General features: G+C 42.5%; 1 protein-coding gene across 1 annotated transcript in view; it reads right to left on the bottom strand.

The window, feature by feature from the left end:
- The window catches only part of LOC103386940 (EH domain-binding protein 1), a 122,140-nt gene that overhangs the window by 78,595 nt on the left and 31,080 nt on the right, over positions 1-12,465 (bottom strand). Inside the window, exons 6-10 of the mRNA XM_025060929.1 lie at positions 7,281-7,462; positions 5,594-5,733; positions 3,146-3,283; positions 2,776-3,040; positions 467-556 (exon numbers count right to left, since the gene is read on the bottom strand). Of these exons, the coding sequence (XP_024916697.1) occupies positions 467-556; positions 2,776-3,040; positions 3,146-3,283; positions 5,594-5,733; positions 7,281-7,462 (815 nt within the window). The remainder of the gene's footprint in view (positions 1-466; positions 557-2,775; positions 3,041-3,145; positions 3,284-5,593; positions 5,734-7,280; positions 7,463-12,465) is intronic.

The raw sequence follows: 12,465 nt of genomic DNA, 5'->3' as shown, positions 1-12,465 counted from the left end.
GGGCCAAAACCGGTACGCCAGGAGGCTCAATCCGGCCCACTTGATAACACTGTATCTTCATGATGCGAAATTGATATTTCATTAAATCTGAAGATTTTCTTATACAATATAATTATATACTAATATACTAATTGATTGAAATACTAATTTCTGAAATGCAGGAATAAAGATATAAAAAACAGCAAATGATGATGTTGTTGTTGTTGTTGTTTACGGAAACCACATTAAAATATAACTTGTCTCTGTTTTTTTTTTCTTTGTTTTTTTTTTGTACATTTCTTTGTGCAAATCAAGGAGAAGCCTGTTTACCTTGGGGGAGGAGGAGGCCAGCTCCCTCCCCAACACTGCTGCCACCGGACTGGGCCCGACAGGCTGGGTTTTCTCCCTGTCTGCACCAGGACTGGGTTTGGGAGCAGGTGGACTGAGGCCAAGACCAGGGCTAGGACCTGGGGGCTGAGGAGCCCGCCTCTTCTGGCTACTGCCCACGTCAGGCGAAGGGCCGCCAGCAGGGGTCCTCGCAGGGCTCGAGGTTTTTGGCTCAAAAAAAGGATTGGATCTCATGGAGGGAAAGGGAAGAGGGGAAAAAAAAAACACAGAAGAAGAAAAGGGAGACAAAAATATTCATGTTAGAATTTGAGAATAAAGAGTGACTGAAAAAGATGTCATTTTATATTATTCAATCATTCAACGTCTACTGCTAAAATTATTATAATTCAACTGAAGGAGATAAAAGTGTTCCGTAGAATTCACTCCCTGCAGCTTCAATGAGGAAATCCGGACAAAACGGAAGCGAGCGTTTAGTTTAATTAGACTAACGACGTACGTGTGTGTGTGTGTGTGTGTGAGTAGGTAGAGGGGTAATAGAAGACGCAGGTGCACTGAGGTCAGGGCTGATTGACCCCATGTCCTTACTGCTCAGAGTGGACGACTGACAGATGGACAGAGACAGAGAAGACCAGCACTGGATCAACCACACACACAGTCAAACTTTTGTTTTTGTGTGTGAGCTCTTAACTTAGACACTAACCCTGTAGTTTATTGACGTTATCATTGGACACATACACTCAGTTTAACTGTGAATTGATTCATTTCTGAGGGGGGCAGGGTTTTCTGGCCAATGTGGGATTTGCACCTGTGATTCTTTAAAAACCACATGTTGCCCTTATACAAACTGTTAACGTATAATAAGAGGTGACGGGTTTTTTTATATAGTTTTAAGGACTATAAAAGGACCTGCAAAATGTCCCCATGAGACAAAGTGTCCCTGTAACAAAAAAAGAAATGTCCCCACAATTAAAGGTAGAGCAGAATAAACCACACACACATACCATGACATGACGTTTGCTTTTGTCACTGAAACATTCACTCAACCACCTTAAAACAAACAGGACAGTTTGACGGACAGGGTGGAGGTGAGAGTGAGAGTGAACACTGAGTGACTTCACCTCTGGGAGACAGTGAGAGAGAGCGCCACCCGGTGTCTTTCTGCCCAAAGAGAGAAAAAAAAAAAAAAGAAAAAAAGAAAAGGCAGAGAGAGAAGGGAACAATGACTTTGACCAGAGCTGCAGTCAAAACACTGCCCCTGGTGGAGGAGACACAGGAGGAGGAACACTCCAGTCAATGAGCCGTCTGTCTTTGTACAGCTGTCTGGGTGTGACAGCCTCATTCAACGGCCCGTACCCTGGAGTTTATATATTTACAATTGAGACGCAGCCCTCAAAGGTCATGGCCCGCAAAGGTCACACACGTTCAGTGACAGACACTGCTGCGAGGCAGGGGAACGACGCCGGCATTGTGTAACTATGTTCCGACTTTTCATCGCCGCTCAAATATTGTCGTAAGGCCTTGGCTTCTCGGTCGAGGAAGTCAACGCACGGGAGCCACGCAGTGTGTTCACGGAGGCGCGGCGCTGTCAGCGTCAAGTGAGCTGTTCAATGGCAAGGTGACAAATAGAGGTCATGTGATCAACAACAGCAACATTATTATTATTATTATTATTTTTTAGATTCTCGGCATGTCATTCTGAACAAGTAGTGCATATATATAGATATATATTTACATAAATGTATATACATATATATACATATATATTTATATGTATATATGTACAAGTAAATATAACCATATGTACTATATATATATATATATATACATTTATACAAATATACATATATGCATATATATACACACATATATAAATACATACACATATATACATAAATACATATATACATACATACATATATAAATACATATATACATACATATACATATATATATACATATATATTTTATTTATTTTTATTTTTGTGTTTAAAACCTCAACTGCAAAGACGTCAGACGGGAAACGTTGAGACAAAGAGGAAAAGATAAATGAGCAGAGTGTGAGGAGGAAATTGATGAGGAGGTGCGGAGGGAAAGTCTGGGGCAACAAGTTGATGGAAGGAAGCGAGGGAAGGGAGGAAGGAATATTGGAGGAGGGTAAGGAGGGAGACAAGTTTAAAGAATGCAGTGAAACAACAGAGCCCTTGTTCCTGTTGAAAGAGCCGCCGGCTCACACTGCCCCCGCTGGTGGGAGGGGCTACGGGGTAAGGAGTGCTCCTCGAGAACCACGGCTTTTTGAAGGACTTGGTCTGCTAACAACAATTACACCAGGCAAGACTCTTCCAGGATGGTTCCCAAAGTAGGGGCGGAGGGCCCCATTATGGCACACTAGTCCGTTACTTTAATGGAATGTCAAAACCAGAATAAATAAATAATTTTACTCAGACTTACTCATCGAGAACCTCGTCCTCGTTGCGAGACGTGTCGGCGTACAGGTACTTGCTCATGTCCACGGGCCGAACGCCCTTTTTCTGCCTGGGTTTGGGTGGTTCAGGGTCCGGCTGAGGGTCTGTGTCTTGGTCCGGTTCGTCGAAGGGGTTTCCTTGGAAGGCGTTTGTTTCCGGTTCGTCCGGTTCATCGAAAGGATTGGAGGATTCTGGATCGTAGAAGGAGTTGCTGTCCACTTTCATCTGTGAGATGGTTTGGACAGGAGGCTCTGCTTGACGGAGAGAAAAAGTCGTTAGGGATCATTCTGACTCTGCTGATGAAACGTAGTCTATACTTGGATTCAAATTAGACAGAATAATTCAAAATGAGGAACCTTCTTCTTCCGCATCATCAAAAGGATTCAGGTGGTTGGGATGAAGGTCTTCATCAGGGTCGTCGAATGGATTTGTGCTCATGGCCGCAGGCGTGTCCTGATCCTCGTCTTCCAAGAAGTTCAGCTTGTTGATTAGCTCTGTTGTCACAGATTCCCAAAGTCAAACGCATGAATGATTAACAGAGGAAAACTAAACAGTTCAAACGTATAGCAAAAAAAAACATGGCTGAGGTTAAAAACGAACATAAAAGTCTCACAAGCACAAAAAAAACACACGAAACCGTCTGCACTTTGGAGTGAACCAGAGAGTAAAGTCTCAGGACGTAGTTGGAGCTGCCTATACTTCTCTTCTGTGTCTCTGCTCCGTCACCTCTGCCAACTTTAATGCATGTGCAACGGCAGAGGCATTCTGGGAAAAGTGAGGGTAACTGTGGGAGACAGTGAAGGCAGCATGGAGTTTCTATGGAGATCCAGGCTGCACAGGCTAAGACTTTACTCCACTCTATCTTCATCGTCCTCACTGTAGCCTGTCCCACCTCACGCGGCCAGGGCCTGGGTCACATGACTACGCACAAAGTTACTGTTTTTTTTTTTATAACCAATGAGCATCGCACCATCCAGAAATTAATAAACCATTTGTACGAATGCACCGTAGTTCATGTCCAAGTGCAGTCAAAGAAACGTCCAAATACAACAATAAAAATAATAGCAAAAAAAGGATGTTTTTTACAGCACGCCACCTCATGGACAGACATGGATGAAGGACAAAAAAATAATTTTAATCACAAATTAATAATAAAAAAAAATTAAAACCAACGTCAAATGGTTTGGCATACAAACCCAAAGAGTGACTTGAGTTTGTATGTCCAAAAATAAATAAAAAAAGTAAAAGGTGTTGAAGAAGCAGCACAGTGATGATAAACTGTTCACATGATGATGGAACGGTGGGAGAAAAGGCGAAAAAAGAAGACCTTCGCAGGAAACGGCGGGCTTAGCGGTTGCTTTACGTGCACGCTTAGGGACATCATCATCATCATCATCATCATCATCAGCATCATCATCATCATCATCATCATCATCATCATCATGTAAGCAGCTGAGGGCATTCAGCTGGTTTACTATCTCTGTAGTGGACAGGGCCGTACAGGAGGGGAGAAAGGAGGAGAGGCCGTGAACAAACAGGCTGAAACATCACACAGTGTAAAGCAGTGGTTCCCAAAGTAAGGGGCAGGCTGCACCTAAGGGCCGTGGAGCTACTGCAGAAGGGACCTGCAGGAAGGAAAATACATTTCATTTTCAATATGGCACTGATTTGTAACTTTCCTTCGTTTGAACATTGAGAATCAAAGTACGGTGTCTTTGAAAAATGTCTTTGTAGTTTTGAAGCTTAAGCTTTGAACGTTTTAATTGGGGGAGAAGGAAAAGTTTGGGAACCACTGAGGAAAAGAGTATTCACACACATACGAACACACACACAAATACAGAAATTATTTGTGTTCCGAGTTGAAAACAACATTTTTTTTCCTCTTTGGATTATTTCAGCCAGACTTTCAAATGCTAAAGTATTAGCCAGCGTGCTTGTTGTCTTCTTTGTGTCACCGTGGCTGCCGCTGAAGGTAGCATCCAAGGGCAGAATATGATAATGGGTAGATTTTGGCAGCTCGGCCAGTGCTTTGATTCAGAGACACACACTAGTGGAGCGCTGTAGGCGCTCGATGCATATACATATAAATGAGACAAAGAGCAGGGAAGGGGAGAGGAAAACGGGGAAAAAAGGAGAAAGCATGAAGCTTAACGCTGAAGAGATGGAGCTTTTCAAAAGTTGGGATTAAGCAAAGCAGGAAGCGACGGGGCCCGTGTTTCGAGCACAGGATGGATTCTCAATATGAAGTCAAGGTGGCAGGACGGCCGTTGGATCAACGGTCCTACGACATGAGGAGGAGGAGGAGGAGGATTCAAAACAACATGGAACTAAAAATAAATACAAATAAAAGGAAGGAAAAACAAACAGAGATCTCAGGTGTCATTTCATTGGACGGCCACAACACTGAAGTGGCCAATGAGGAAGTTCAGTACAAAAAAAATGAAGAAAATTTTCTTTTTTGTTAAATAAAAGCACTGAATAATACAATAATGAAATAATGAAATATAAGGCTTCCAAAAAAAGTAAATAAAATAAACAAATTACCACAAAAACAAAATTATTATTGGCTTCTACTCGCAGGCCAGAAGTAGGGGATTCATGGACCAGACATGGCCCAGGAGCCAGGAGTTTGAGACTATATTTATATACATGTAGAGTGTGGTGAGCAGCAGCAGCATGATGGCTGGTATTAAGCTAAAACAAAATCGTGAATATTCAGCTTCTCCAACAACATACGTCTCAAACGTGGCTGATAAGTGAACAACAATAAATGCAGAAGAGAAACCGTCTGCTCTGGAGCCGACCTGTGATCTTGGCAGCCTTCTCCTCCTGGTTCACCCTGTTTTCCTCGTCGTCTTCGTTCTCCTCCTCGAAGTCGTCCAGGTTGCCGATGTCCGCCTGCTTCATGCTCATCAGACTGGCCAGACTCTGCATGTCCTCGTCACTGGATCACAGGAGGAACACGGCAGGAATGAAAGATCATCACAAATCAACCACTGGTTTAATGATGTCCAGCCTCAAAATTCAACAACGTAGGGTTCGATTTGACTAAATTCAAATTTGACTCAGTCAACTGAAATACGGTGTGACATATTTTTCTATTTGTAAAATCTACTAAACTTTATAAGTTTATAAATCTTAATGTCCCGCCTTATGACGACAAACATGGCTCTGATTGGCTCTCGCCCTCATTTCTCAAAATGAGAAAATTGGTTGCGGTTGGACAACGTTCACGTCAGATTATTTTCTCTCATTTTTATTAGTTGACTAATTTAAGTTTTACAGGAGTGAATGAAGTACTGATGAAGTACTGATGAAGTACTGCCTGGTTCTACAGTTCCTTCCTTCCTTCATTCCTTCACTCCTTCCTCCTCGTTGCCTTTCCAGCAGAACGGCCACAGTTATGTGCACGGCTGCCTTTCATCTCATCAAGTGTCCTTGTTCTTAAGCATGAACGATCAAAGACTACTTCACCGGGGGGGTAACAAGGGTGAAAGTGAAAAGTACTCCAGAAGGAGGTGGACTCCAGGAGAAGAGAGTAAATAAACCTGGTAAATAGAGACTGACAGCTGGAGCTGCAGCGAACAACGACTCACATCTGACACCAAATGATTTGTGTTTCTTTCCAAACATTTAAAGTTAAACTGATTTAAAAGAAGATGAACTTTTTTTTTTGCTTTATTTTTAAGTCACTGAAATGATCCACCCTTCAACTACACACAGTTCAAACTGCTGTTCTCCTCAGCTTTTGAAGCCACTTCAACTTCACCAACTCTCTGTTAACTCCTCTCTCATCCCTCCCCCTCTTCCTCCCCCTCCTCCTCCTCCTCCCCTTCCTCATTAATCCTTTGTTGTCTCCCATCACCATCACTTTGTTCACAGATGCAAATATTTCCAATACGATGTTTGGTTTTAATTTTTTAACCCGCTCCTCCCCTCTGTCCCCCGACACCGCAGCTTCATCTCCTCCTCCTCCTCCTCCTCCTCCTCCTCCTCCTCTCCCTCTTTGTGTCGTCTGTTTCCCAGAACCACAGGCTCATTTGAACTGGTGTGATGGAGTTTGTTTGTGTGTGGCCCACATCATTCCCCCAAGGGTTAACAAGGGTTACGCGCCATCGACCCGCGATCTGTGCGGCAACAAAGGCCTGGCTGCTCCGCTCCTCGGTGTGTGTGTGTGTGTGTGTGTGTGTGTGCGTCTTTAAATAAAAGTTGCTGCTATCACGTTAGAATGAATAACAAATGGTAAACACGTGTGCGGGGCTGATACCGAGGAGCCATTTGTGAGACTGAATTATAGGCATGAATGTGATTTAAAAAAAAAAAACGCACGATGACAAAAACAAACTTAAAAAACGCACGATGACAAAAACTTTTTTTTTTTGAAATCCTAATTTCTATGTTTTTGATGTTTAAGGGTGAAATAAAAACACGTGCACAACGCACTTCGAGACACGTTCGGTGAAGTCGGTAAATGACGAGACTGAGACTCACGTCGCCTTTCCCTCCCGGAGGAAGATGCAGGAGAGGGAGAACTGCAGCGTGGCCGACACCACCTTCTTGGACAGAGGCTTGAATTTGAGTTTGACGTCCGTCTGCGTGGGCATGGGACTGGCGTACTGTTTCATGTTGATGCTGCTGGTGGCCAAGGCCTTCCTCCGCCCTGATGGAGACTCCTGGGTGAGCAGAGACAGAGAGGAAACAACAAATATAGGAGAGAGTTAAAGGTTCAGTTCGATGAAAACGACAGTGTAACGCATGTTCAACTCTGTAAAAAAGAGTGATTTCTGGATCGTTACACATCTGATTTTTATGACAGCATATTAAGACTTCATTCACTTCTGCTGTTTTTCAAGGCAACCTCAGTCTGATTGTCACGTTTTTTTTTTTCAGTCAAAAACACGACTGGCAAAATTGTACTCTCGTCTTTCAGTCTTGGTCCCTTTTCCCTAAAATAAATAATTTGTCCTCGTTCACATCTCATTAGACTTGATCCAGATCCAGGTCAGGAATCAGACACCAGTTCGGTTCCATAGCGTAGCGGTTAGCACGCCCACTAGGGGGCAGCCTGTTAACAGCATATCTGCTGCTAACACAACAATTCTTTAAATATGGGAATAATATAGTTCACATAGATGTCACTTAAAAGACACAGAAGCCTTTGAACAGCTCTTTGTCGATGCCTCCATGTGTACGCGTGTATGTTGGAAGTATTGCAGTACATACATAGTACATACGTAGTACCCCAGTGTCTCAGCTGTGAACCAGGCCCTGAGGTTTCATCCTCTCGTGTGCACAAAAGCCAACAAAGCGGTGGAGCTCTTTTCTCCAGAGCACATATACATACAGACAGATGGAGTGATAGCAGCTCTTTACCATTCCTGATGTCTTCACATACAAACACACAAACACAAAAAACCTCAAAGGCTTTGGCTCAGTGGCGAAAAACTCAATCTCGTCTTATCGCTGAAGACCGCAGGGTACACGCACACACACACACACACACACACACACACGCACACACACACAATCTTTAGTATCAGTGCACACTGGTAGAGATACTGGTAATACTGAAGAGAAACTGTATCAGAGGCAAACTGACAAAAAAAATCAGTCAAAGAAATTCCATCAAATTATTTAAATCCTTAATTTAAAAAATGTAAAAAGTAAAATAAAACTGCATAAAAGGAACGAACACAATCATCGTTGTTGTTGCAGCAGCCACAGCTACTTCCTGTACAAGTGGTACAGTTGAAGGGATGTCGGTTTGAATCCCAGCCTGGGCTGGACTGAGGTTTGACATAGAAAAGTGAGGCTCTTGTTCCAAGGATTGGGTGAATTCAGAGGACACATTTTTTGTCGATGACAAACAGATCTTTGTAGAAAAAAAGGCAAATGACTTAAAAATCAAAGTATTCAGTCAGTGGAGATTAGAAAAAAAAAGGCAAATGACTTAAAAAATCAAAGTATTCAGTCAGTGGAGAGTTAATATTCGAGGGATTTCAGAACCTAAAGTGCAGGTGCAACGACAGAAGACTCCAGGTTGATACAGTTCTATTAATGAAAGGTCGATAAGGAGGTATTTGGGAGGTGGCAGACTTATCTTTTCTGACTGGAGCTGGTGCAGAAACCAGTCTGTTTCTCTAACCTTTATCCTTCTATTTTCTACCCTGCCTTTCCGCCCTCACATCTCCGCTCGCCATCCTCGCCGTTCGGCTTTATCTCCACCTTCCATCCAGCCACCTCCATCTCTCTTTGTCTCCTCTCTCCAACAGACAAACCCAGCGAGCGGCTGGGCCCGGAGAAGCCACTTGACATTTCATGCCGACATCTGAACCTTGGCTGGGGAACATAATGACGTATCATGGCTCAACCACCAGGCCCTTCTTCTCAGCACCATCACATGAAGAAGAAGGAAAAAAAAAAAAGAATTCTCCCTCTCCAGCTCTTATCTCTCTGCAGATTACACCCCGGCTATTATACGAAGCTAATAGTGCATGTAGATACTTTATGAATGAATTTGCCAAATGCACACAAACACTTAGGAAGAGGGGATTTAACAAGAAAAAGGGGGAGGAAGGGGAGGAAATAAGGTGGGGTGTCTGGGAAACATAGGAAATTCTTAAAGAGTATGCAAATACCTCGGTGAAAGAATGGAAACACCATTTCAACAGATTTAGTTTGGGGGCCGCAAACAATGGAAATCTGCTGCATGTCCCTGGATGTTAGTTGTCAATCAACGTGTGGGTGCAACTGTGTGTGTGTGTGTGGGGGGGGGTGTGTGGGGGGGGCAGGATTAGGGTGACTAAGAGGGTGTGACAAGTGGAAAATGAAAAGACAGGACAATACGGAAGTTTAATTTATTACAGACAGAATTCGTGTTCGTATTGAACCCGTCCTGAGAGGAAGTGAATACCTGCATGTGTGTGTGTGTGTAATAAAGAGGTGATGATGACACTCATCATCAATTTTTTACTGCTGCTTTTTTTTTTTTTTTCAAACTCAATTCTACGATGAAAAAAAACACTTCAGTCACTTCAGTCCTGGCACACATTGGTGACACGAGTCGCAGATTTGTTGACACGACAACTTTTCAGCTAATTTTCATCACAGCCCAATCTGAAAACTGTACCTTGGCCTTGGAGAAAAGAAATTACAACAAATTTGCTGGAAATGACCTGTCGTTCACTAAAGAAAAAACTGTTCCAGAACAAAAAAAAACACATTAAAAATCTAATCTAAATTTTACAAAAGAGTACAAAAAGTATTTAAAGATCAAAGCCTCTCTCTCTCTCTCTCTCTCTCTCTCAAGGCTGTGACTTTATTGTCGACTGTGGACTCCAGTACCAGGCCTGGACCTCTCCTCGGTGCCAGCTGGCCCCGGATCGATTCACAGATGCTCCCCTGGTGGGGGGGCAGGGGTCAGAGCAAGAGGGGTGCCAGGGGGGCCTGCTGAATCCCTCTGCCCCAAAATGCCAATGGGGGGGAGGACAGAGGGGAGGGACGGGGAGCCTTTTGTCGCTAGGAGATGGATTAATTAGACCGAGCTCCTAAAAAAAAAAGGAGGAGTCTTTGTACAGAGACACACACACACACACACACGAAAGAAAGAAATAAAAATATTTAACCAAGAACTTTAGACTAAAATCGGGTTGTGTCAATGTATGTTTCTTAAGTTGTGGGTTACGGCCCAAACAGAGGTCAAGTGGAAAAAAAAATTATATTTAAATGTTCTATGCTCATACATTTTTTTTATTCTCTTATACACAACAATTTATTTAACCATTTATATGTTTTACATTTTTTTTATTCTCTTATATACAACAATTTATTTAACCATTTATATGTTTGTGATTTATCTTTATAGTTTTAATAATTTTTTTTATAATTTTTATTACTGATAATCAATACAAATCTAGCATTAAGAATAAATTTACTACGTCTAAATTACAACCAGGTAAAAATTGAGTCTGTCGTCAAACGACTTTTTTTTTTCTAAACTTAATTTTCCCTTTTTTATTGAAGTGAATTGACCAAAATGAAGCATTTTTTGGACAAATTAAAGGCAGCGACACAAAAAGTGGTGTTTGTTTTTTTGACATTGAGGATCTTAATGCCCTGTTGTGCTGCGGCGGTCGTTGGCAGTATCACTGCCAGCGAGCGTGTTGATGTTCACTGTGTTGTTCGGGGAAGATAAAAGATTTAAAATCGTGTCTCTGGATTCTCGTGACGCTGATGATAAGTGATGAATCACTGGTTCCACATCAGGCAGATGATTATCTGACGTAAGCCTGCTGCCAGTAAACAAAACCATCCAGCGGTGGAGGGAGGAGGGACGAGGTGAGGTCGGGAACAGAGTGATCGGATGTCACGGGTGAAATGTTTAAAAAACACGGTCAGAAATTGTACTGTTCATGTTTTTTATGTGTCTGCGGTTCTCTGTCCCAGAACTTGATGGAGAAAGATTCGTTTTTCTTTTATATTATTATAACATTGTTCAGGAAGTCTGTATAACATCTTCGTATTACCAAGTACCTTTGGAAGAAGCAGACACAAAAAGGTTTGTGACTGTCTGCTATTTCGTGGTTCATCTTTCTCGGGTTTTTGAAAACTGTATATATAAAATATACCGTATCACGGATTTGGATCTGCGAAAGATGTCACAGGAATGGTGGTTCGATTGGTCCAATTTTGCAACAAAATCGACGACGTCGTGACTGCCTACGAGCTACTCTTCGACTGGAAAAAGAAGCAGCGAAAGCAGCATCGCAAAAAAAAAAAAGACCCAGTTCCTGCAACTACTACGGATACAACTTCGGAAACCGTGGAAGAGGTGCCCCAAGAAATAGCACCACCCTCTGGCGAGATGTAAAATCAATCAAGTCATCATCACCTTCTTCGTTATCATTTTACTGCACATAAATACGGTGTCACTACTTCGCGGAAATTCAGTTTTCGCGGCGGGCCTTGGAGGATTATTGATCATTTTGTCTCTCGTTGGATCAGAGACATCTCAGGGCTGGGTTTTGACAACATAAGTTAAAAAAAAACAAAAACTGTAAAATCTGAGGAATGTCTAAAAAATACAGATATAATATATACAAATATTTACTTGGTTTTGGTATGAACCAAATGTAACCAACACTTTGGCGACACCAGTTACTGTAGCAGCGCAGACATAAATCAGCCGTGTTCAAACTGAGACGGTAGTTGTGGTGGTGATGTTGGTTTTGGTGATGGAGGAGGGGACGGGGGGGCAGCGGGATATTCCTGTCGCCTCAAGGTCAGAGTTATTGGAAATGGAGACATCCAGAGCGCCGCTCTCTCACATCTCTCTTTGAATCCACACACAATGAAGCCGTTCCTCTGCGTCAATTTGGACTCTGCTGATAACTGATAACACCTGCCTTTTCTACATCGCACCTATGAATACAGGACTCTAGGTGTTAGATATAGACACACACACACACACACACACACACATACATGCAGATTAAGAGCAATTTATTCATCTGCCATTATATGTGAGGATTTATTTTCCTCTCCCCAAGCTGTGCGGTTCTACATTTTTAAAAAGCTACAATAGACATAAAAAGACGTGCGGTACAATCACTACTGTTATGGAAATTCACACCACAATGGCCTTGATAATAGAAATGAACTGTGCAAATGGCTTTTT

The sequence above is a fragment of the Cynoglossus semilaevis genome, chromosome 12, assembly GCF_000523025.1.
Source record: "Cynoglossus semilaevis isolate Cse_v1.0 chromosome 12, Cse_v1.0, whole genome shotgun sequence".
NCBI classification, from domain to species: Eukaryota; Metazoa; Chordata; class Actinopteri; order Pleuronectiformes; family Cynoglossidae; genus Cynoglossus; species Cynoglossus semilaevis.
This window is presented reverse-complemented; position numbering and strand designations above follow the sequence as displayed.